This window comes from Micropterus salmoides, unplaced genomic scaffold (assembly GCF_014851395.1).
Source record: "Micropterus salmoides isolate LMB-PRFRI ecotype aquatic unplaced genomic scaffold, ASM1485139v1 Ms_hic_scaffold_9, whole genome shotgun sequence".
In the NCBI taxonomy this organism is placed as follows: domain Eukaryota; kingdom Metazoa; phylum Chordata; class Actinopteri; order Centrarchiformes; family Centrarchidae; genus Micropterus; species Micropterus salmoides.
Genome location: NW_024044681.1, coordinates 11,999,569 through 12,024,263, shown reverse-complemented (window position 1 = coordinate 12,024,263; position 24,695 = coordinate 11,999,569). Strand labels below are relative to the sequence as shown.

The 24,695-nt window shown below is 38.8% G+C and overlaps 1 protein-coding gene across 2 annotated transcripts; it reads left to right on the top strand.

Moving 5' to 3' along the window:
- Positions 1 to 1,412: 1,412 nt before the first annotated feature.
- cul5b (cullin 5b) lies at positions 1,413 to 20,235 on the top strand. 2 transcript variants are annotated; one of them, XM_038708920.1, is made up of 19 exons: positions 1,413 to 1,473; positions 5,309 to 5,418; positions 5,535 to 5,634; positions 6,519 to 6,695; positions 6,831 to 6,972; positions 9,175 to 9,320; positions 10,850 to 10,930; positions 11,581 to 11,719; positions 13,661 to 13,791; positions 14,883 to 14,990; positions 15,101 to 15,165; positions 15,260 to 15,392; positions 15,488 to 15,619; positions 16,594 to 16,717; positions 17,339 to 17,514; positions 17,632 to 17,793; positions 17,969 to 18,087; positions 19,674 to 19,797; positions 20,041 to 20,235. In XM_038708920.1, the coding sequence occupies exons 1-19, from the start codon at positions 1,450 to 1,452 to the stop codon at positions 20,233 to 20,235; spliced, it is 2,388 nt and encodes a 795-aa protein (XP_038564848.1). In that variant the 5' UTR covers positions 1,413 to 1,449. The 2 variants fall into 2 exon arrangements, with proteins under 2 accessions (XP_038564848.1, XP_038564849.1); XM_038708921.1 differs by having other exon boundaries at positions 1,450 to 1,473; positions 11,581 to 11,674.
- Positions 20,236 to 24,695: the final 4,460 nt, after the last annotated feature.

The window sequence follows — 24,695 nt, the reverse complement described above, 5'->3', positions numbered from 1 at the left end:
TAAAGTCCTTCTTGTTTGTGTGAGAAAGCATTTAACCAAAATGGTCAGACAGAGAAAGAATGATAACAAACATCATACTGATTATAAGAAACAATAACTGTCCTTGAGGCTCTGCAAATATTGACCTCCAATTTCCCTCCCAAGCATATTTGGCCAACACGTTGCTTGATACATCACTGCTGAGAATTAAAAACAACTACAGAATGTGGTAGTAGTAGTTGGCCATTACCACTGCCAGTAGTACTACACTGACCTAGTAGCAGCAGTAGTGTGCCAGAAAAAGTAGTAGTTGAACTTCATGTTAGCATCTGTATCAAGTATACAGAGAATACCAGTATGTAGTGACTCCATTTCACAGCACGCAGAAATACACTGATATCCATGAGGTCCAAGGTTCACCACAATCAAAGTATATTGGAGACACATTTGGCTGACAGTGATGTTTTAGGCTACAACAGATATTTTGTACCAAAACTTTCAGTATCTTTAAATTGGACTAGTTCAAAAGTAAAAAAAAAAATTTTTGCTATAGATTTTTATATTTGGTGGAAAGTCTTCTGAAACATTAAACAGAAACAGAAGAAGGTTATGCATTTTCAGCAGTGGTAGAATAAGGATTCAGATCCCTTACTCAAGTAGAAATACTATAGTTCAAAAATATTCCATCACAAGTAAAAGCCCTGAACTCAAAATGTTACTTATGTAAAAGTATAGGCCTACAGAAGTATCATCAGCATGTACAAATGTACTTATAGTATGAAACTTTGGCAATCATATACAGAATGGATCCTTTCAGAGTGTTTTTTTTCTTTATTATATTTTTCCATTTTTATCACTTACAGATACATATAAGAGAATTCTAATTTTGCAATCTGTCAATGTGTAGCCAATTTTATATACTATTGGGTAGCTTAATAGTTTAGTACTGCATCGTCCAATATAAGTGTATCATATCTTTTTTTAATGTAAAATCCTAATCTGAAAAGTAACTAGTAACTATAGCTGTAAAATAAATGTAGTGAAGTAAAAAGTATTTCCCTCGGATGTGTAGTGGAGCAGAAACATAAAATGGAAATACCAGTACCTCAAACGTGTACTTAAGTATAGTACTTGAGCAAATTTAGTTAATTACATCCCACCACTGTCTGTTTGAATAACATAGGAGGAAATGTAGGAATAAAGATAACAGGAATCCATATTTACAAAATGATGTGTGTGAAACAAAAAATATGCAAAGCTGTAAGCTACATAATATGAAAATACACAAATGTGAAACCTATATGATATTCTGTAATAAAAATGATATATATTATATTTTTTTATTATTAAATATTAATACTTAATCTTTATAATAAAGTCAAAACACTGAAAGTCAGTGATGTGATAAGGTGAATCCTCATCCTCTGTGTAGCTCTCGCGAGACTATACGAGAAGATAAGTTGAGGGAACATGGCGACGTCTAATTTGCTAAAGGTAGGACCCAGTTTAATTCAATTATTTGTATTTAATGCCCGCTGAAGCGCTTGTCACTTGCGTAGTGTGATGTCGGCGTTTAGCTTTAAACTTATCGAACAGCACATGACGCCTGTACACGACTGTGCTGTCAGCTTTGACTTTAGCTGGAAGCTGTTAAGTTGCATCTGGCTAACATTAGCTACCTACCAGTGATTTAGCTGGCTAAATTAGAAAAGCTACAACACAGCTAAATATGAAGGAAAGAGGCAGATACAGGGGGGGCGGAGAAACAGATAGATACATAACAGGTGGGGGACATATCGTTAGATAAACTTGCCCCAAAATATAACTCTTACCTGTGTCTACGCTAGCTTACAAATCTAATATCTGTCAGTGGCACAGGAGTCTGTCTGCAGCTGACCAGCCCCTTGACAGACATGTTAAAGGCTGCTGCAGCAAAAAAGCAACTGTCTTAGTAGTTTTCCCGAGTGAACATCAATCCTCTGCTGCGATCTTACTAGCTTAGCTTGACAGGAAACAATGGCACGGTGTCTAAATCCAATCTCAATTCACACCGTCAAGTAGAGGGACAGGGGAGGTGACATAGCTAGGGGAGACAGACTGATGCTGTATGATATGAAATAGCAAAGCAGTCAAAACAGAAGACTTTTGCAAGGAAAAGTAGTATTTGTATGGGCAGACAGTCTGACAATCTATACCAATAGCTAGCCCCAGTGCATTAATTGCTATGCCACCTCTGTTCTCTTCTTTTGTTGCACAACATGATGACACTCGTCTCTTTCATGTTCCTCTTGTTAATGTCCACATCCATACACATCTGGTAGAACATGATTCAATACTCCTGTTTGGCTTGCACCACAGCCTGTTAGCCTTCCACACCCTGAACTGCTAAATTCAGCAAACATCCAGTGTTGTTAAGGGGAACTCCCAACACCTTTGCAGGTAAAGGTCAGGTTACTAGTCATGCAGTTAATGATGAGGATGCCTTCTGTGAGGGAGCTTTGTCAAGTCTGAGCAAATATCTCCTGATTATGCGGTCAGGGTTATCTAAGCTTGGGCTAGGAAGCTACAGATACACAACTCAAAGCATGAACATACTGTTTATTAGGTTCTGTTCATACTGTACAATGTCGTAGTTACATACTGACATTTTGTATGTAGTTTAGTTTATGTTGTGTATATCACAGTTACATCCCTTCTCTTATTATTCAGTATCTACATTGTGTGTTGTTGTTATTTATCTGCATTTTCAGGTGAGATGCAAAACTGTATTTTATTGTACTGATGCTTACTGTATGCAACGACAATATTTTAATCTATAGCATACTGTTTTTGCAGTTTTATACAACAGATCAACAAACTTAAATTGTTATACTTACAGGAAAATATACAACTTTTGTCACAATCCCACAGAAAGTTAAACTTCCCAAAGACACTCCAAATAGTTTTTCAGAAAAGCATAGTAATTATTTGCTTTCTGTAGCTCTTTCACAACTACTCACTGTTATTCACATTTTTTGCTGGTTTGCCCATTGTTTGAGAATAGTGCACATCAACAGCACACACTCACATCAGATTTCTTTTTGTTTGCACATTGACTGTTTTGAATATACACTGCTCAAAAAAATAAAGGGAACACTTAAACAACACAATGTAACTCCAAGTCAATCACACTCCTGTGAAATCAAACTGTCCATTTAGGACAGTTAATAAATAAAGGAGTGGTTCTGCAGGTGGTGACCACAGACCACTTCTCAGTTCCTATGCTTCCTGGCTGATGTTTTGGTCACTTTTGAATGCTGGCGGTGCTTTCACTCTAGTGGTAGCATGAGACGGAGTCTACAACCCACACAAGTGGCTCAGGTAGTGCAGCTCATCCAGGATGGCACATCATTGTGAGCTGTGGCAAGAAGGTTTGCTGTGTCCGTCAGCGTAGTGTCCAGAGCACGGAGGCGCTACCAGGAGACAGGCCAGTACATCAGGAGACGTGGAGGAGGCCGTAGGAGGGCAACGACCCAGCAGCAGAACCGCTACCTCCGCCTTTGTGCAAGGAGGAGCAGGAGGAGCAGGAGGAGCACTGCCAGAGCCCTGCAAAATGACCTCCAGCAGGCCACAAATGTGCATGTGTCTGCTCAAACGGTCAGAAACAGACTCCATGAGGGTGGTATGAGGGCCCGACGTCCACAGGTGCTGCCGTTCTGCTGTCTGCAACATCCTCCAGCATGACCGGTTTGGCGGTGGGTTAGTAATAGTGTGGGGTGGTATTTCTTTGGGGGGCCGCACAGCCCTCCATGTGCTCGCCAGAGGTAGCCTGACTGCCATTAGGTACCGAGATGAGATCCTCAGACCCCTTGTGAGACCTTTTATTTTTTTGAGCAGTGTATTTAATCTAGTCACTTCTCCAGCATAAACATAGTACATACTCACGTCTGCTTAGATTTTGTGTGTATTATGGAACTGGGGCACAACTACTGGCATAACACAGGGAGGGAACGAAAAGATGCTATTAGTGGGAAAAATAGGATTGTTTTCATTGGAAGTGTTTTTGGAGCCAGACTTTTAGTTTGCTGCATCAATTTTGTCCTCTTCTGTCTCTTGTGAGGCCCCCAATTTTCTGGAAGTCCAATATTTCATTGGAGTAACCCTTTTAATCAACTTTATGCCAATGATACTAACATTATTCTTCATCACCATTTAATTGGTATTATCTAGTATTATCTAGATTGATTCATCTTTTAGGTCGATAAAATGGTGAAAAATCCTGATCACTGTCTTCTAAAGGCCAAGGTTACAACTACAACATGCTTGTTTTATCTGACCAACAGTCCATAGCCCAAAGATATTCAGTTTACTATCACAAAAGACAAAGAAAAGCTGCAACTCCTAACAATTGTCAATTAAGCAAATAATTGTTTCAGCTCGACCTCAGTCTTCATCCACTGAAACATACATTGCTCCAATTTCAAATGTTGAAATTTTGCAGAAATAATTGCTGTCTAACACGTTACACCAAAATCTCCCCACAGGTGCTCAGTTTGGTTGAGATCTGGTGACTGTGAAGGCTGTAGCTTTCACATCCTTTTCATACTCATCAAACCATTCATTGAGCCCTCGTTCCCTGTATCTGTCTCTGCATTTTTTTTTTATGGTTCTTCACTCACTGATCCAGATTTTTCCTTCAGTTTGTCACCCATCTATGTGTGCCAGATTTCATATAGAATTCAATCAACTATTTAAAAGTCTTGAATGTTTTACAACCGGAAACGTATCATACTCTTGGGCAGCTTCTGATACAAATCGGAGAAAGTAATCCAGGTAGAGCTGGAATGATTAGTTAATTAATCAATAGTTGATTGACTGCCCGAAGAATAATTGGGTAATTTTAATAATTTACTAATTGTTGAAGTAAAACTTTCAAGCAAAAATGTTCCAGTTTCTCAAATTTGAGAATTTGCTGCTTTTCCTTGTCTGACAGTAAATTTAAAAAATGAGTCTTCCATAGAGAATTTTTATTTTGGCATTCTCAATGCAAAATGCAATTTTTATTTTTTGTTGTATTGTTTCTTTGTGATTATGTTTTTAAGTGATACTTAATGTTAGATAAATAGCCCAAGAGGTTTGTCATTGTCTAACCCAAATAATTGACAAATTTTTAAAAGGAGTTTTGAACGAGTTATAAATATCAATTTGTATTGTTAATTTGTTGTTTGTTTTTTTTTGCATTTGTGTTGTTTTAATGTTTCAAATATTTTAATGTATAAGCCTTACCTTGGCAACAAAACTCATGAACAGTTTGAATCATTTAGTTAACTTCCCTTCTGTCTGTTTCCAGAACAAAGGCTCCCTTCAATTTGAGGATAAATGGGACCTGATGCGTCCCATAGTTTTGAAGCTGCTACGGCAGGAGTCGGTCACCAAACAACAGTGGTTTGACCTGTTCTCGTAAGTTTACCATAAAGCTTCTGCTGTCAGCTAGGAACTGATGTTGAAGGGAAAACAGGTTCAGGTAAATCTGTTAAAAAAATATTATCCACTGTTTGTCCTCTTTGTCTCCACAGAGACGTCCATGCTGTATGTCTGTGGGATGACAAAGGTCCAGCTAAGATCCACCAGGCCCTCAAAGACGACATCCTTGATTTCATCAAACAAGCACAGGCAGTAAGACGAAGACCATAATGAGATATTTGACTCAGTACATGATGCTGTTTCATGTCTAAACTATATACTTGCTGTTCCCACATTTTCCCATTACTCCACTTTAATTACATCCTAGGTGCTTTAATAAACACACAAAGGAGTGTGAAGTTGTTGCTTCCACTAACAGGAAGGTGAATTTCTGTGTGGATATAGTTAGCTAGCCATCTAGTGGATGTGTGTCCGTTACAATGCCTTCACTGAGAGAGAGACATTTCTGCTACTTGCTTTGCATTCTGGTCAAATGAGACTGCTGTTGGTGTTTAAAAAATGTTTTCGCTTCTATGAAACATTTGTACAGATCATATGGTAGAAAAAGATAATGATGTGGAAATTTGTGCTAATGACTTTCTGTACGGACCTCGGACCTTTAGAACCAAAGAGGCGGTGGGTTAGACGGTGCTAAGGTAATGTCATTTGGTATTTATAGCCACTGAATTATATCATAATACTAAAACCCCTGTCCTTTTCTGTATGGTGCACACAATAGTGAGCATCGACTATAAACTATAAATGAGAAGATAAAGTACAGGGAATATATTTTTAGATATTATGTGGTTGAACAATCAAAGAGGAATTGTACAATAGCTGTCTTACTGCATTATGTTAAGTAAAAATTAGTTTTTCTTATTTATTATAATGCCCCACTTGACATTCACTAATGCTTTATTTAGATAGTTGAAATAAAATCTGTTGTCACGACTGGCTGATGCTGTTGCTGGTCGACCACTGTGGCTTTCTCATAAATTGTTCTTCTTGGTAAATCTGTCGATGTGTTAGTTAGATTCTGCAGGTGAAAATCAACCCTGTCTTATGTTTCTTACTCTTTGTTTCCCACTCTTTCTAAGCGGGTGTTGAGTCACCAGGATGACACGGCGTTGCTGAAGGCCTATATTGTGGAGTGGAGGAAGTTTTTCACACAGTGTGACATCTTGCCCAAGCCCTTCTGTCAGCTGGAAATCACACTGATGGGCAAACAAGGAAGCAACAAGAAGTCCAACGTGGAGGACAGCATAGTGCGCAAGGTAAGGAGTAGCAGCAGGAGTGGGCAAAATAAGAGTAAACTTCTTTAGCTGTAAAATAAACATGTTTATAAATGTACATTTTCATCACATTGCAAGTAACACTGCATTCTGATTATGTGTCTCTTGTCTCTTCAGCTGATGCTAGACACGTGGAACGAGTCCATCTTCTCCAACATTAAAAACAGGCTACAGGATAGCGCCATGAAGCTTGTCCACGCTGAGAGGCTGGGAGAGGCCTTTGACTCCCAGCTGGTCATCGGAGTGCGGGAGTCTTACGGTGAGAAAAACAGAAACTCAAGTCACCTTATTGTTCCAATATCTGCATTCCTTGCAAGGCCTAAAGGACCATGAGTGTATCACATTAAGTATAGTTTATTTTTGTCTGAACAAAAATCTTTGTCCAGAACAAGACTTTTGGTTGTGAGTCATTCACCTCCTCTCCATTCAGTTTTAACCATGCACTGCATCTACAGTCTGTACTCCTTTGTTTTGTGTAAGGATTTTCTTAGCAGGAATGTAAAGAACTTTAGCAAATTACTTATTACATTTTGCAGTTTACTGCATAACTTTTCTCCTTCACATTAGACATGTTATTTGAATAAATGATTTCACTAGATGGGCTTTGGACCATTTGTTGCATGTCATCCCCCTCTCTCCACAGTTCCTGTCTTTCTCTGCTATCACTATCAATATAGCTGAAATGCTAGAAAGAAATAATTAAATAACACATTTAACAAGAAGCTAGTTCTTTCTGCAGAAATTACATATGTATATATAAACATACACATATACACACATTAGATGATACATACTGGTATTGTAATTACACTACATATAGCATTATTTAGAATCAGTACCACCATGACAAAGTTGCCCTTTGAGGCTATTGGATCAAGTGTTTCTCACCAAAACCAGTGTGTGAGGTCAGCTGTGCTGGATGCATATTTCCCCCACAAAGAACATTTGTGAAGTTTGTTATGAATATTGTAAATGATGCTTTGTTTTCTAGCTTTTTTTTTTTTTCTTTGGTGGAGCCTTGCTATATTTTTTGGGTTTTTGTGTGCGTTTCCACTGTCAGTCAGTGGAATTGCGTGACACAACTAGCAGGAACATGTTTTCCTGGAACGTCGCCCGCGTGCCTTTTATACTCAAAAAAAAAAAGTCGCCACTCCAAGACCTTAATGTTCTTCTTCTTGAGCCATTCCTTTGTTGCCTTGGCCATGTGTTTTGGGTCATTGTCCTGCTGGATTACCCACACGACCCATTTTCAATGCCCTGGGTGAGCGAAGGAAGATCTCCCCCAAGATTGGACGGTACACGGCCCCGTCCATCGTCCCTTTGATGCGGTGAAGTTGTCCTGTCCCCTTAGCATAAAAACACCCCCAAAGCATAATGTTTCCACCTCCATGTTTGACAGTGGGGATGGTATTCTTGGAGTCATAGGCAGCATTCCTCCTTCTCCAAACACGGCGTGTTGAGTTGATGCCAAAGAGCTCAATTTTGGTCTCATCTGACCACAACACTTTCACACAGTTGTCCTCTACTTCATTCAGATGTTCATTGACAAACTTCAGACGGGCCTGTACATGTGCTTTCTTGAGCAGGGGGACCTTGCGGGCGCTGCAGGATGTCAGTCCTTCACGGCGTAGTGTGTTACCAATTGTTTTCTTGGTGCCTATGTTCCCAGCTGCCTTGAGATCATTGGCAAGATCCTCCCGTGTAGTTCAGGACTGATTCCTCACTGTTCTCATGATCATTGCAACTCCACGAGGTGAGATCTTGCATGGAGCACCAGACCGAGGGAGATTGACAGTTCTTTTGTTTCTTCCATTTGCGAATAATCGCACCAACTGTTGTCACCTTCTCAGCAAGCTGCTTGGCGATGGGCTTGTAGCCCATTCCAGCTTTGTGTAGGTCTACAGTCTTGTCCCTGACATCCTTCGACAGCTCTTTGGTCTTGGCCATGGTGGAGAGTTTGGAATCTGATTGATTGATTGCTTCTGTGGACAGGTTTCTTTTATAGAGGTAACAAACGTGATTAGGAGCACTCCTTTTAAGAGTGCGCTCCTAATCTCAGCTCGTTACGTATATAAAAGTTACCCGGGAGGCAGAGATCTTTCTGATTGAGAGAGGGTCAAATACTTATTTCACTCACTAAAATGCAAATTAATTTATAAAATTTTTGACAGGCATTTATCTGGATTTTTTTGTTGTTGTTCTGTCTCTCACTGTTCAAATAAACCTAACACTAAAATTATAGACTGATAATTTCTTTGTCAGTTGGCAAATGTACAAAATCAGCAGGGGATCAAATAATTTTTCCCCCACTGTATGTAGTTGTGGTGTTAAACTATTTCCTGAGGTCTCTTAAATAACTAATGTGAAACTCTAAGATTAAACATCTGTCTACACAGCCTACAGACGTTTGTTTATTTCTTTGTCTGTCTCTGATGGTACTGTGTTTTTATTTTCTGAACAGTGAACCTGTGCTCCAACCCTGATGACAAGCTGCAAATCTACAGGGACAACTTTGAGAAAGCATATATGGATTCTACTGAGAGGTTCTACAGAACACAAGCACCCGCCTACCTCCAGCAAAATGGGGTCCAAAACTACATGAAATATGTAAGTATGAGCCATGGATGTATTAAAGACCCTGAAAACTTATTTTCTTAATAAGCTTCTGTGAGTAATGGGATCCCAAATGAAAACACTATTCTCTAGAACTGTTTTTTTGTATTTTTTTTTTTCTCTGTTCTTTTGACGGTGATGTTGCACACATGACAGGACATGACGAGACAATTTGTGGGTTATTTCGTCACTGTCTATTTACATTTACTCATTTGGAAGTTTATCAAATCTGGTCAAACCACACACACAGTCGTAATAAATCAGATTAGCAGAATTTTGAGTGGTTAACTTACTGGGTGCGTACGCTGAAAAAAGCTCCTCATGCTTCCACGTTTTTGGGCCTTTACAGCACCAGAGTCCTTCTCCAGCCAGTTGAGAGCATGTGCGTCCAAAACGTACTCTGGTACCAAGTGTGGCCACTAAGACTCACAGCACAGCGCTATAATAGAGCTAAATGTTTCTCTTTAGTCATAAACTTTAAGCTGATATTGTAAGAGGTATAATACCAGGAACTTTATGGAATACCTTTTATTCGTGTTCTTTGTTGATTAATTGTTTTATTAATCTATTGAAAAAATAGATAAATCTATTCTGCTCCCTGTTCAGAGTTTCTGTTTGCCGCTCCCAGCTTGGCTCAGCTCAGAGAAAACCACCCTAAGTTTTCTTCATAACAAAGATAATAGCTGCTGTCCTACAGTTGCATTTTACATCACAAAGCAAACACTTGAGCCTTCTATTGAGGCTCGTATTCCTGTTTGATGATCTTGGCAATAAGCCAGTAGGAAGAACCAAAAGAGAACACAGTCAGACAGTCAGCATGATCCGCTGCGGTTGCTGATCTCGTGCTTGTCTTCTTCACATCAGCTTTCTTACTCAAACAAAACTGAAGCTTTGTATGTGTTTAAAGCACAGCATGTACCAGAACTGTTCAGTTTCCCAATCTCCCAAGCTTTAATACCACTGTAAGTCAGTGAAGATCAGACTCTGTAACTTCAAGGGGGGCTCGGCTCCTCCACAGACCCTTCCTCTTGAGGACTTTTCTACAGTAAAACAATTGAAGTAACCCTAAAAGTAGATTTTTCGGATGAATTTGGAAAATGTTCCACTTTGAAGAGGGATGCTGTGCTTATTTTTAGTAAAGGATCCGTTTCATGCTTTTTTTCTATGGGAGCATTTTAGGTGCTGGAATTGTTTTTGACATCCTTTTTAGATTCTTTTGCTGCTTTAAAAAAATTCTGTGCCGTAGACACTGCAGGTCATTTATAGGTTTCAAATCTCCTGAAATACTTGGACAAAACAAAAATAAGTAGACACTCTGGTAGAGAGTTGTATACTGCATAGAATGTAAAGCCTCAAGAGGCAAATTGTTATTTGTGATAAAGGGCTATGTAAATGAAATTGACTTGACTTAATACTTACACACACACACACACTTTTTGGTTTACATGTTTTACTGAGGGACTCTGAATGCTGAAATAAACGTAATAAATAAATGTGCATGTATTTGTGTCTATTTTTAACAGGCGGACTCAAAGCTGAGGGAAGAGGAGAAACGTGCACTGAGATACCTGGAGACGAGACGTGACTGTAATTCTGTACAGGCAGTGAGTATTACACAGGAGTGTGGGGTGTCTTATTTTGCTGACAATTCTACAGTTTTAACCGATATTTCTACACACAAGAGAAAAGTTGAAACTTTTTTTCATATGTAAATAACAACTTTATTTATTACAGTATTTATTAAATTAATAGTTTAATATTAAGGGAAGTATGCATATTTACTTGATTTTGACTGTGAGATTAATCTAATCAGGTATCAGTGTCATGTCTGTGCACTAAGTAAATTGTATATCGTTTGTGCTGGAACTATTTGTTGGCATACGGTGACTGTAAGCAGCTTGTTGGTGTCTTGTTGTCACAGTGAGATTGCCAGGTTTGATAGCATCTTGTCTATACAGATATCAAAACCTTTGCTCACCAACTATATTTGGTAACCTGTGCAGGAGAAACTGCACAGAAGTGCTGGGTGAATGGATAAACAATTAAGTAATAGTTGCAGCACATAACTCCAATTTACATTTATCTTTGTGTACAGGTGAAACAAATAAGGCATGAGATTGGAATCTCATCTCGCTCTTGGAAAAAGAAATAAAAAACTTGAAGACGTTTCCCAGAATGTTTTATTTTGTGAATGTACTGCACATATCTCCCATATATGTCTACTGGATTGTTTTCCCTCTGTTTATCTTCCCAGTTAATGGAGTGTTGCGTCAATGCACTGGTAACATCATTCAAGGAGACCATCTTAGCCGAGTGTCCAGGCATGATCAAACGAAATGAGACAGAGAGTGAGTACGGCAGGACTGCTCCCACCAAAGGCACAGCCAGCTCAGGTTTGCACCAGGACCAGGAAATAGCCCTAACCAAACTCTCTTGTCCAGCAACACTTGTAGAACATCAATGTGTGTTGCCACCACTCCCCTTAAATAAATGTGTGATGATACACTGAGAATAGTCCATTAAACTTACCTTATAACTCTAAAACCTGCCTTCTTTAAGTAACCCAGTGATAGTTGTCTGTATGTCCATGAGTACATTGCAAACAGGAAGTGCAAATAGCTGATTCTGTATATTTTAAAGGTGCCTATTTGCTAAAATGTAAAAATGACTAAAAGTTCCAAAACTTAGAGAGCATGACTTGGCTTTAATGTGAAATGCTGAAAAACATCTACTAGCTGTTGTTCATTGAAACTCCGTCCACATATTTGCATTTGTAACCTTGAGTTTTTGAGAAAGATTATAAAAATGATAGTTTTGCAATCTTTTATATTCTTAGTCACATTTTGAGAGGGGAAACTCTCTCAGATCAGCAATACTTGACAGAGCTGACAGTTCACCAGAGAGACCGTGGGTCAGTTTAAACATTTTTAATAGTAGTGCCAAAACATTTCAGTGCAAATACCAAACCTTTATATATATATTTTTTAAATATAACCCAAATGTTTTCTACATGCCTGCGTTCAGGCCTGTGCTTGTGCCATTTCATTGAACAAATTGACAGTGCGTCCACAGTAATGGATTTTAAAGTAGCTCATCTTCTGCAAGATTTATGCAGCTGCCAAATATAAACTTAGTATTCAAAACATCAGATCAAGTACTGCTAACACTTGTGTTGCTACACTGAGACAAGCCTGCTACTTACTTACTCTGTAGAGCTTCAACTAATGATTATCTTCATTGTTTATTATATTTGTTAATTTTATGTGATAATAGATTCATTAAGTTTCTTTAAGCATGTTTTTTCATCTTAAGTGTCGTGGAAAATAGTCTGTCAACACTGAAATAATACACGAAACACTGATGGGTTGAAGATTAAAATATGTTGTACAATATGAAGAACATGCATACAGAAGTCAGAGGATGTGTCTCTCTGAATGTTTAGTGCAGTACACTTTGATAGCATGAAAGACAAAGAAGTACATTCTGATTGGCCATCTGACAGAAAATAACTCGTCCAATCATAGTAACACATACAAATACCATGAGCTGAATACGCTATGATCACATGCTGACCAGAAGAACATGAGCTGCTCTCTCCCCTCCCTGGAAGATCTTAACAGTTCCCGCTGCCATAAAAAGAAGGCCAGAACATACTAAAAGATTTATCCCCACCTGAAAACTCTTTTTGAACTGCTGCCCTTGCTTGGGCAGACGTTTCAGGACAATTAAAACACGAACAAATCGATTGAAAAACTGATTTTATCCAGATTTTATCCCATATATCGTTCCATACTTGAATATACAATATTAAGGAATGAATCGTGCAGGGAGATGTCATGTATGTGCGGTGTTTTTTTGCTTTCTTTTTTAAAATATATATATATATTTTTTATTATTATTTTTTATAGCTACTTTTAGAGGCTATTTTATATTTATATACCTATTAGCACTTTAATGATGTTGCACTGATCGGATTGCATCCAATTTCGTCGTACATGTAAAGATTCTATTGTTTTCTACTCTGACATAACCTAAACACATATAAATCACCTGGTTTCTCCTAACATGATATAATCTCACTGTATACATACTAAAAGCACCTATATGGACAAAAACGCATGGGTACAGACAGTTGTACTCAGAGGCCGTACTTAAAATGGAGATGAGCACATGGCAGAGTTTCATGGGTAGTTGAAATAATAAATGATAATCTAATGGGTTAAACTATTTTACTTCCACAGTGTCTCTATGGGTTTATAATCTATGCAGCAGTTACAGTGACCACTAGTAATTTATGTATGAAAGTGATTATGTTGCTTTTGTCTTCATCACAGAGTTGCATCTGATGTTCTCTCTTATGGACAAAGTGCCCAGCGGCATCGAACCTATGTTGAAGGACCTGGAGGAGCACATCATGAGCGCTGGCCTGGCTGATATGGTGGCCTCAGCAGAGACGATCACCTCTGTGAGTGTCACATAAACATGCACTGATTAGGGTGGGAAATTAATGAGTCTTGATGTTAAAAGATTATTCCACCTTAGGTCTTGTTTTTAGGCCATAATTTCTATCAGTTTGGAAAACTTTGTACTCACCAAAGTAATTGCTGAGATGTGAGAACACAATATCATCAGTACAATAAAGTGCAACAGGAGAAGAAACACAAGGCTTTCAGGTGATCAGATTATCTAAACCACTGGCTTCCAACCTTTTCTGTTAGACCCCCACAGCATTTAGCTTACATTTAGCTAACAATTTGTGCTCTATTATTTTAAAATAAGTATTTAAGCTGTTTATCCATAACATTTAGCTTAAGTCAACTGTTTAACCATTAATGTATGTTTACTATGAGTTTGTTTCATCCATTACTTTCAGCTTACTGTTTCAACTTCGCTGCTAGCTTGCTAACTAGTCTTCACACACTTTCAACGTGGGGTGTTCAGGTGACACTGCTGACTCAGTATATGGACTTTTTAAACATTCAAACTCACTGCTGTAGTTTGTTGCCAAATGAGACATTGTTTTCCCATAATATTTTTCTTTCTGTCTTTACTTATTTTTTAACCATATTTATCCCCTAAAATTGAATTCTAAATGGACTGTACTTACTTTTACCTTAGCAGACAAACTGATTTACATTCCTCTTCAGGCACTCAGCCACTCAAAGAAAGGGCAGAAGGGCTAGTTTTGATAAATCAGTATGAGGGCAATAAAAACATTACCAGACTTCCCTGCGTACTGATGCATCAAATTCATTAAACTGATATTTTCAGGCCTATAGATGCATAATATTTAAGAAATCACATTCATTTCACAAAATGATTTTAAGTAAAGGTCCTCTTACCTACCTTTTTATGGAGCTTTTAAACATACTTTCAGGAATCGGCTAATGAAGATTGTGACATGTTGTTGAGAGCTCCAGAAAAAGCTAGGAAGTGGACCTTGAGCTAAAATTATTTTTATCAAACCACTATTTCCCAACTCCTATTTCCAAGGTAAAGAATGATCTTTGACGTTCATCACATTTGATCAGTTACGCCATCTGTTCTTTGTTGCAGGACTCAGAGAAATATGTGGAGCAGCTGCTCACCTTGTTTAACCGCTTTAGTCGTCTGGTGAAAGAGGCCTTTCAGGACGACCCACGCTTCCTGACAGCGAGAGACAAAGTGAGCTCAACTTTTACCAACTTGTCCTTTAACAATACACTTCTCATTGTAGAATTCACCTGTCAGAAAATGCTCTGTACTGATTGCAGTCCTGTTTTTCTTCTTTGCAGGCATATAAAGCTGTTGTGAATGATGCCACTATATTTAAATTAGAACTTCCATTGAAACAGAAAGGGTAAGGGATGTCCCATGTATGAAATTAAATTTTTCTTTTAATGACAAAGGCAATAATGTCTAACTGCACTAGTTTTCCTTTCCCGTGTTTACAGGGTAGGTCTGAAAACTCAACCAGAGTCCAAGTGTCCAGAGCTGCTGGCCAACTACTGTGATATGCTCTTGAGGAAGACCCCACTGAGCAAGAAGCTCACATCTGAGGAGATTGAGGCCAAGCTCAAGGAAGTGGTATGTTTCAGGGAATCTTTTTATTTAGTTGGTATTATTAGGGCTAACTTTAGTAATTTTTGGTAATAATCTATGTGCTGTGTGCCCTGCTGCAGCTTTTAGTGCTGAAATATGTCCAGAACAAAGACGTGTTCATGCGCTACCACAAAGCCCACCTGACCCGTCGACTCATCCTGGACATCTCAGCAGACAGCGAGATAGAGGAGAACATGGTGGAGTGGCTCCGGGTAAGATCTGGGTAGATGGCTGTACGTTTGTGTATGAGAGTGAGTGAGTTTGTCACTTTGTGACGTCCCGTCATCTGTCCATACTGAGAAAAACTATGTTCTGTTGGAGTTGTGAACGCAACTACCATCTGCCAGGTTGCATTCAGGTGACATTGGCTAGAGCCAACAGTGCGACGCTTACCTGCTAGCTATCTGAGTTATCAAAAGGATAGTTTGGTTCTCCAGATAGCGTGCTTAACTGCAATAGATGCACAAAGTCATGTCAGATTAAAATTGATACAATCAGCACAAACTCATGGACACCAGTGCATGAGCAAGAAGTTTCAAAGTGGACATGTTGATGTGCAGACTGAATGACTGACTGCTGTATTAAAATGCTGTTCCTCGTAACATGAGGGCTATTTCTTCTGTGATTAAGAGCTGTTTGAGATGAACTATTTTTGCTTTGAACTGAGTTACTTTGATACATTTTTTTTTTTTGTAATATCCAAGTTAGCTCATGCTGGACATTTGTTGTTGGACTGCAAAAAGGTATTAAAGTGAGCAAAGTGTGAATATCAAAAAACGACATTTTTTAGTTTATTGTTTTTGTGATTGTTCAACCATGCCCTGCTTTTTAATTTTTTTTTTGCTGGTAATACATTTCCTTGATCCAAACCGAAATTGATTTGCGTGTGTGTGTGTGTGTGTGTTTTCTTAAGGTTTTCCCCAAACGTTAAGTGTCTTTGTAGAGTGTGAGAGTGAGTGTTACAAACATACTTTTGTGTGGGTGACTGTGTGACAATGATTCCTTGTCAGGTTAACCCCTGGCTGGTGCCTAATTAAAATCACTGAAGTTGTGGTAGAAGAAGCCGCCACAACTGTACTTTCTACCAATCTAAAAAGTTTATCAGAAAAGAGTAAGTGCAGCCAAGAAAACAAAAATGGAACTACTTGAGGGGGTAGTCTAACCTGTAATGTCTGTATCCTAACAGGAAGTAGGAATGCCAGCTGACTATGTCAACAAGCTGGCCAGGATGTTTCAAGACATCAAAGTGTCAGAGGACCTCAACCAGTCTTTCAAAGAGATGCACAAACATAACAAGCTCGCTTTACCAGGTAAGAGGTATAACTGAGTTTCTTGAGCTTGGCACTGCCCAAAATGTTAAAAAATCACCTGCCGACACGATCAAGATCATGAAATTAACATGTTATATCTTGTTTGTTTAATCTGTACACAAAAAGAAATGTAAAAAAAGACGAGCCAAGAAATAATCCAGCACACACCCACTTTGCCTTTTTTGCCCTTTTGTATGGATTAAACAAAAGATATATAACGTGTGAGCATTCGAGGTTTTGGCAGGTGAATTTTTTTTTTTAGCTTTGGACAGAGCCAGGCTAGCTGATTCCTGTCTTTATGTAAAGTAGGCTAACCATGTGGTGATTCCAGCTTCCTATTTAAAGTGCAGACCTGAGAAGTGGTATGGATCTTCTCATCTAACTCACAATGATGGGTATTTCAAAAACATCAACCTTTTCCTTTAATTTTAGCTTCTACCCATTGCTCCACACAGACAAAGTAATGACACAACATGACAGAACTTTAATGCTTGTTTTAAATCCTCCTGACAACGAATGTTCACCTGTATAGTTCAAGATTGTAATTTTTCACAAGATTAAGACTTGCCAACTGTAAGTAGTTGTCTTTCAGTAACGATATCTTTGTGTGTTCCCCTGCAGCTGACTCGGTCAACATAAAGATCCTGAACGCTGGAGCGTGGTCGAGGAGCAGCGAGAAGGTTTTCGTCTCTCTACCTACAGAGCTGGAAGATTTGATACCAGAGGTAGAAGACTTCTATAAGAAGAACCACAGTGGCAGGAAGCTTCACTGGCATCACCTCATGTCCAACGGCATTGTGAGTGTAACTGATCTGCAGAGAAACACACAAACATACTCCACATTAGAAGAAGAATCCTTATATCTGTTAAGACAAATGCTGGGAAAGGGACTAATCAAAATCTAATCCCTCCAGATAACCTTTAAGAATGAGGTGGGACAGTATGACCTGGAGGTGACCACCTTCCAGCTGGCTGTGCTGTTTGCCTGGAACCAGAGGCCCAGGGAAAGGATCAGCTTTGAAAACCTCAAGCTAGCAACTGAGCTGCCGGACGCCGAGCTGCGACGCACACTCTGGGTAAATGGACACAAGGCGTAGCTTGATGTTGTAAGACAAATGATGAAGATAGAGCTGGTAATTTGGCTCCATTATGCTTGTCAAAAATTATTCAGCTTACGTTCTGTTTTGTTAATCTGTTGTGGTTTTTTTTACCACTTCCCTCTGAACCATCGTGCCTTTTTCCCTCTCCCAGTCTCTGGTGGCGTTTCCTAAACTCAAGCGGCAGGTGTTGTCGTACGACCCAGTGGTGTCTTCACCAAAAGACTTTGCGGAAGGAACACTATTCTACGTCAACCAGGAGTTTTCTCTCATGTAAGGAAAAGCCAGCATGCCTCTGCCTCCTTCCTAATTCTGTTAGATGTAGAGTAAATTTAAAGGCACAGGAAACTCAATCGAGAATTTTGTAATTCATATCTAACTGATGTTAATTGTGTTGTTGCGCTTGCCATCAGCTCATCAGTTATTTACTCTTAATTTGTTTCTTGGCTTTGAATTTATTTTCAACAAAACCATCCACACACTGGACGTTTCCTTTTGATGTGTGATTCATACGTCAGTCTAAATAGTGTTCTCTTTCAGTTAAAAACCAGTAGCCCTCTGCAACAGAAAGTCTGTATGTACATTGCATCTCTAGTCTCCAGTTCTTTGATACGTAGTGTGTGATTTTCAGCATGGCTCACACAGCAGGTACCTTCATTCATTATTTAAACCTTCTGACACACTTGGATCTATCTGTAACTGTTGACCAGTGCAATGGAAATTATGATAAAAACACTTAAGATAAAACTAGGTAAAAAACAAGCAACTGAATGCAGGATGCGGTGTGGCAGCTCTGTTGTTGGGATTATGTTACGCTCAGCACCAGGTGAGTTTCTCCAAGTAAGCTGTGAAATTGGAGCAATGTGTATTACACAGGTTTATGTGCGTAACAGCATCACTAAAATAACTTCTCTGTGTCTGCCACAAATGAGATGGATGAGGCCGATATAAACACCTTCATCTACATGGCATAGCACAGCACATTAGGATGACTCGTGTTGACTTTGGTTTCAGTGGATCAGGCCTGATGGACACTAGGATACTTCCAGGCTCCCCGTCCTCTTATTTAAAAACAAATCTAATCTTGTGCAGGGAGGCATGAATTAAAGACTGAGACCTACCTATTTACAGGTCACACTGTGAAATTCAGGGCTTGTATCATTCACAGTGCTGTTGAATTGATTTGATATATGTGAAGCAGGTCCCAGTCTTCAGGCGTAACAAATTGATTTTCATGTGAGAACCAACAAACTTAGCATTTATCATCTTGTTGGTTTGAATGTTGTATTTTCATTTCTCGGACCCCTTTCACCAAATCTGCAACATGCAAGCTGCGATTCTTACAAAGTTTTACACACCAAAACAAATGCCATACTTGCGATTCATGCATGAGCATGCAACATTATTATAGAACTGGAAGAGCTCGCAAATCGCTTTTTTGCAGTGAGTCCTGGTCATTGGGTGCTCATCTTACTAAAACATACGGTTTGTGAGTGTGGGGTTTCTCTGTTACCTTTAAGCTGTCTACCTCACATGTCTTTTGCTGTTAAAATCATTAAAGTTTTATAATTCAGAAACTGTTTTAAAGGGGACCTCCACCAATTTTACACTTGAAGGAATATTTTAAATTTTTGGGAAATTGGATAAAAAGATTGATTATACTCTAAAATTTCTGCACAATGTGAAGCTACAACCGACAACTGGTTAGCTTAGCTTTGCTTAGCTTAGCGTAGAGACTGGAAAAGGCGAAGAACAGCTAGCCTGACTCTCAAATTGTTGCCGTTACACTTTTTTTGTATGGATTTGTATGGCCTGTACTGTATATTGACCCCCTGTTTGTTTTTTATTTAAATTTACAGAAAAAACTCAAAGGTTCAGAAAAGGGGGAAGATTAACCTGATTGGTCGGCTGCAGCTCACCACAGAGCGAATGAGAGAGGAGGAGAACGAAGGCATCGTCCAGCTCAGGATACTAAGAACACAGGTATGGAGATGAACTCACAGCATGCAGGTGAAGATATTGCTCGTCTCTCCTCGATTATGCAACATCACCTACTGTGAATAAATAGTTTCACCTTCCATTTCCCATCATTGCAGATGAACAGACACCTGTGGTTATGTTTGTATAAGCTCACAGACTAAAATGTATTCCATCCGTTTTACAGTGCAGTTTCTGTACCATTTTTCCCTTATTTTTCACACCGTTCTCTCCATTTCCAATGTCCAGGAGGCCATAATCCAGATCATGAAGATGAGGAAGCGCATTAACAATGCTCAGCTACAGACGGAGCTGGTGGAGATCCTAAAGAACATGTTTTTACCTCAGAAGAAGATGATCAAGGAGCAGATCGAGTGGCTGATAGATCACAAGTACATAAAGCGGGATGAGACCGATATAAATACCTTCATCTACATGGCATAGCACAGCACATTAGGATGACTCGTGTTGACTTTGGTTTCAGTGGATCAGGCCTGATGGACACTAGGATACTTCCAGGCTCCCCGTCCTCTTATTTAAAAACAAAAATCTAATCCTGTGCAGGGAGGCATGAATTAAAGACTGAGACCTACCTATTTAAAAATAAGTGGAACTTCCTGCCTTAAAGTTGTACAAAGAAAAAAAGGAGAATGCAGCAGTTGCAGTGGGAGTCTTCACCAAGTGGTTATAACTGTTTTTAGTTGGAGGGAGTTTCCTTGCTGTCCAGATGAGGCTGTTAATTGTTAATGGTCTGTTTTTGATGCCATGGTGTGTCATCTGGGTAGCTACTACAACAGTCAATGCTCATGCTAGTCTAAAAGGCATGCTGACAGGAAAAGCTGAGGAACTTTGGATCTCAAAATATCTGCAGTCCAGTTTTAATCCACGTCAAACCCAGACCATCGGAACATTGAACAAAACGCCGTCCTCTTCGCTCAAAGGCGATGCTGCTTTAACCAAGCTACTTGGTTTGCTGCGGGGGCCCTGATGCTGTCTTGGCTCTCTGCAGTCATAGCTAAAGTGATCAAACACTCAATCCGGACATTCAGTGTGTGTAAAGAGCCAGATAAGCACTTCACAGTTTGCAGGACTGAACCAGACGTAGAGCCAGCTCCAACTTCATCAAGCCCTGGGTAAAAAGGAGAATGTGGAGCAAAAATCATATTTCTATAATCCAGAATAATTTCCCTCTACCAAATGTACCCAGGGACAGAGGTGATGTTAGAGTCACACCGGGATTTCAGCTCGTGTTTCTGACAGCTCTCTTTTCTGCAGGAAGCCTGGGAGAAGAGGCTGAGGTCAGTATTACACATGGTAAAATACTACAGCTCAAAGCTAGGAGAGTACCATGAGATGTGAATAATGAAATGATTAAATAAACAGCACCTTAATATTAAACAATACACGCAGGGTTGTCATTCATCCATAATCTTTTTGTTTGTTTGTTCTGCATATAAATGAAACAAGGACTTCTAATGTAGGCTCCTTCTAGTGCCATCTTAAAGCAACTGCTTCAGTGTACTACCAATGATATTCTGTACAGTCACTCAAAACACAACAGAAATCTTGGAATTACTCTAAACCAAGAGTGACCTGGTTGCTTAAATGTAAGTATTTTTATATTTAAATTTTTAAGTTGTAAGAAATTCAATAAAAAGCTACCTTTATTAAGTTTGTGTGTAGTAGAAGATGACAACATTGATATCGCTCTGATATTTGTCTGTTAAATGTAAAGCTACCTGTTACAGCCAGCAGCCAGTTAGCTAGGTGTAGCACAAAGTGGAAACAGCTCTACCTGGTTCTGTCCAACCCAGTGTTAAACTTGAAAGTATCCAGAGTGCTTCACTTTTTTACAAATCTTGTTATGTTACAGTCTTATTGAAAAATGGATTATATACATTATTTTCCTCAAACAAATTTATTAGGAATAAAAAAATGAAAAGCACATGTACGTATGTAAGTATTCACAGCCTTTGTCATGACACTCAAAATTGAGCTCAGCTGGTTTCCACTGATCATCCTTGAGATGTTTCTACAGCTTGATTGTAGTCCACCTGTTCAGTTGATTGGACATGATTTGGAAAGGCACACATCTGTCTAAGGTCCCACAAACTGTTTATGTGCATATTCATTACTACCTGTTTAGATCTTGCATTTTCACATTTTCCACATAATGATTTCCCCTTTAAAAATATGTTAAATAACCAGTAGGCTAATTGTTTGCAATAAATAACTATTCTTTAACATCTGAAAAGGCTGGAAATCCATGCAATAACTGTCCAGATCTCACTCAAAACCAAACATGTTTGAACTGTCCTGACTAGAGGAAAAGTCTGGAGGTCATGGAGTCAGTAGGAACCATGCATGTCTGTACAATATGTTGTACCAATTCATTGACTACGTCAAAGTATTTCACTGGATAAGAGAAAACTTTTACCTGCAGGTGGCACTAGAAGAAAAGTCAGGCATTATCCAATAATCAGGACTTCAGTGGACCTTCAATATCTGACAAGATGAAAAGTCATGAGATCACTAGAATCAGTAGGATTCAATCTCTGGATACCATGACTATCTGTACAAAATTTCATAGCAATAGATAATTTAATTATGTTGAGATCATTTCAAAGCCATGCCGCTAGCGTGGCTAATAACACAAACCAATGGCTACCAGTTCCGATGAAACACTTACTTGAATGAAAGCATAATGAAAATTTTTCTGATACATTAAACAATTATAGCACATCATCACCATGTATGTTTAAGATTTAGAGCTCCATCTCACTAATCCTGGCAGTCAGGTTGCCACTCAGAGTTCTAGTGAACCAGTACATCTAAATGACACATCCCTTCCTGGAGACAAGAGGAGCATTTAATGGTGGCTGATCAGTAGATGGCGTCAGAGCAACACTGCACCAAAACTTGCTTTGAAGAAGTAATAGCAGCAAGTTATGGAAGTGCATAGTGGACTAATTTCAAATTATCATGCAAGCTTGAAAATGAAAATTTAATCTTTGTGTGGGCATTCTAGGACCATATTAAAATAAAAATTAAAACAGCATTTGACATTGCATTTTCAAAGACTTAACCTGCTCTGAAGTGGACATTATTCAAATGCAGTTAGCAAAACAGGTCCCCCGGTGTTTTGCATTTACATGTCCATGTCCTCATGGTCTTTTTAGGTCAAAATTAAAATTCTAACTAAATGAAAATGAGCATTTGACATTTTATTTTCAAAGACTTACTCTGCTCCATAGCGGACTTTATTCGAATGCAATGAGTGAAATAGCGCCCCCAATCTATTGCATTGCATTTACATTTACAAGCAGCTTTCCAAGGGAAACAATGCAAATGAAATCAAGGCGGGTCTTCAGTTAAGACATCACTTCCTCTTCAGTTGGAAGGCAACTTCCTATGCTTGTGGTTCATTTGTGTATCTACTATTACACAACACTAGGCTGTAACTTCACAACCAAATGAAATCTATTAACCGAGCAGCTCAAGGATGGATCTATACCAACTTCAAACTTGGAACCTGTAAGTTTTGCTATTTTTATGTTGTATGTCTTTTTTTTTTTTAACACTTACCTGTTGAACTTGGCCTTAGCATGTTCTGTGGCTAATGTGGCTAATTTTAACATCAGCTGTTTCTAGCATGTGTTGTGACATTAAGCCCACATGCTGTGGCCTGTATGGGTGTCTGTTGCTGCAGTAGCCTATGTAAGTTTACCTGATCTGAATCTGTGTTCTTTGATTATTTCGTTTCAAAACAAAATTGGAAAAACAAAAAGACAAGTCGTTTTTTGTTTTTTTCCGTTTTAAAACTAAAATGGAAAAACAGATAAACAGAAAACAAAAAAACAGACATCGTTTTTTGTTTTAAGGGAAAAGGGAGAAATTGGTGATATTAATATTTAATGTGTCCGATTTGTGTAGCTTTGTGTGTTACACTTAATAAACCTGCAGCAGATACACTTGGTCGATGGCAGTGCCTTATTAAATGTATTAAAGATGAGCTTGAACATCAACATAAGTGGGTTTTTAGTTAGAAAAACAGGAGGCTTGATGTTGAGTTTGTAACTCACTAGCAACTGGGACAGGAACAGGAATGCTTGTTGAGATTGTTAAGATTTCTTCAGTATCAAATCAGTTCAGTGATAGTTGTCAGTACATCAAATTGTACACAGCAAACAGGAACTGTTATTAGTTAGCCTATTTCAGCGAGCTGTATATTAACGAATCATACACAGATTAAAATGTTCGGGTAATCTTCGTTCTTTAGTATATTTAAACAGCACACCTTGCTGGGCTCATTTGGAGTAAAGCTCGGCATTAAAGCACGGTGTGGACGAGCACTTAATGGCAAATACAGAGGTCTTTATTAATTAATTTCAGGCATTGTTTGTTCCCGTTATTATTTTTATAATATGTTGCCATTTTGCTACAATTAGTGTAACGAAGACACATCAGCTACAGCAGCTTCTGTACACTGTAGTGACATGACCTTTTTCTTTGTAAGATGGAAGCATTTCGAAAGTTGCACGGCACTGGTTCCTGGCAAAACAACCCATAGTAGGTCTACCGTGTATTAAACGGATTTAGATGCATGGCACGCGCAAAAAAACAAACTGTCAATTGCTTGGCACCATTGTGTAACCGAACTGCTTACCTTAACTTGCTTATACAACAGGTTTATACCTGAAAGCTTTATCAGCTGGGCAGTGTCAATCCCAGACTAATGCAAACCATTCTCATTCACAGATATACTTCACATTATTGCGATACTAGTTTTAGTGACAATACCGCAGCTCCGTTATACTTAAGGTTATAGGCATAGTCAACTGTCAGTCTGTCTGTCATCCCCATAACTACACACTTGAGATGATATTGAGCTTACTGTAAGTGTT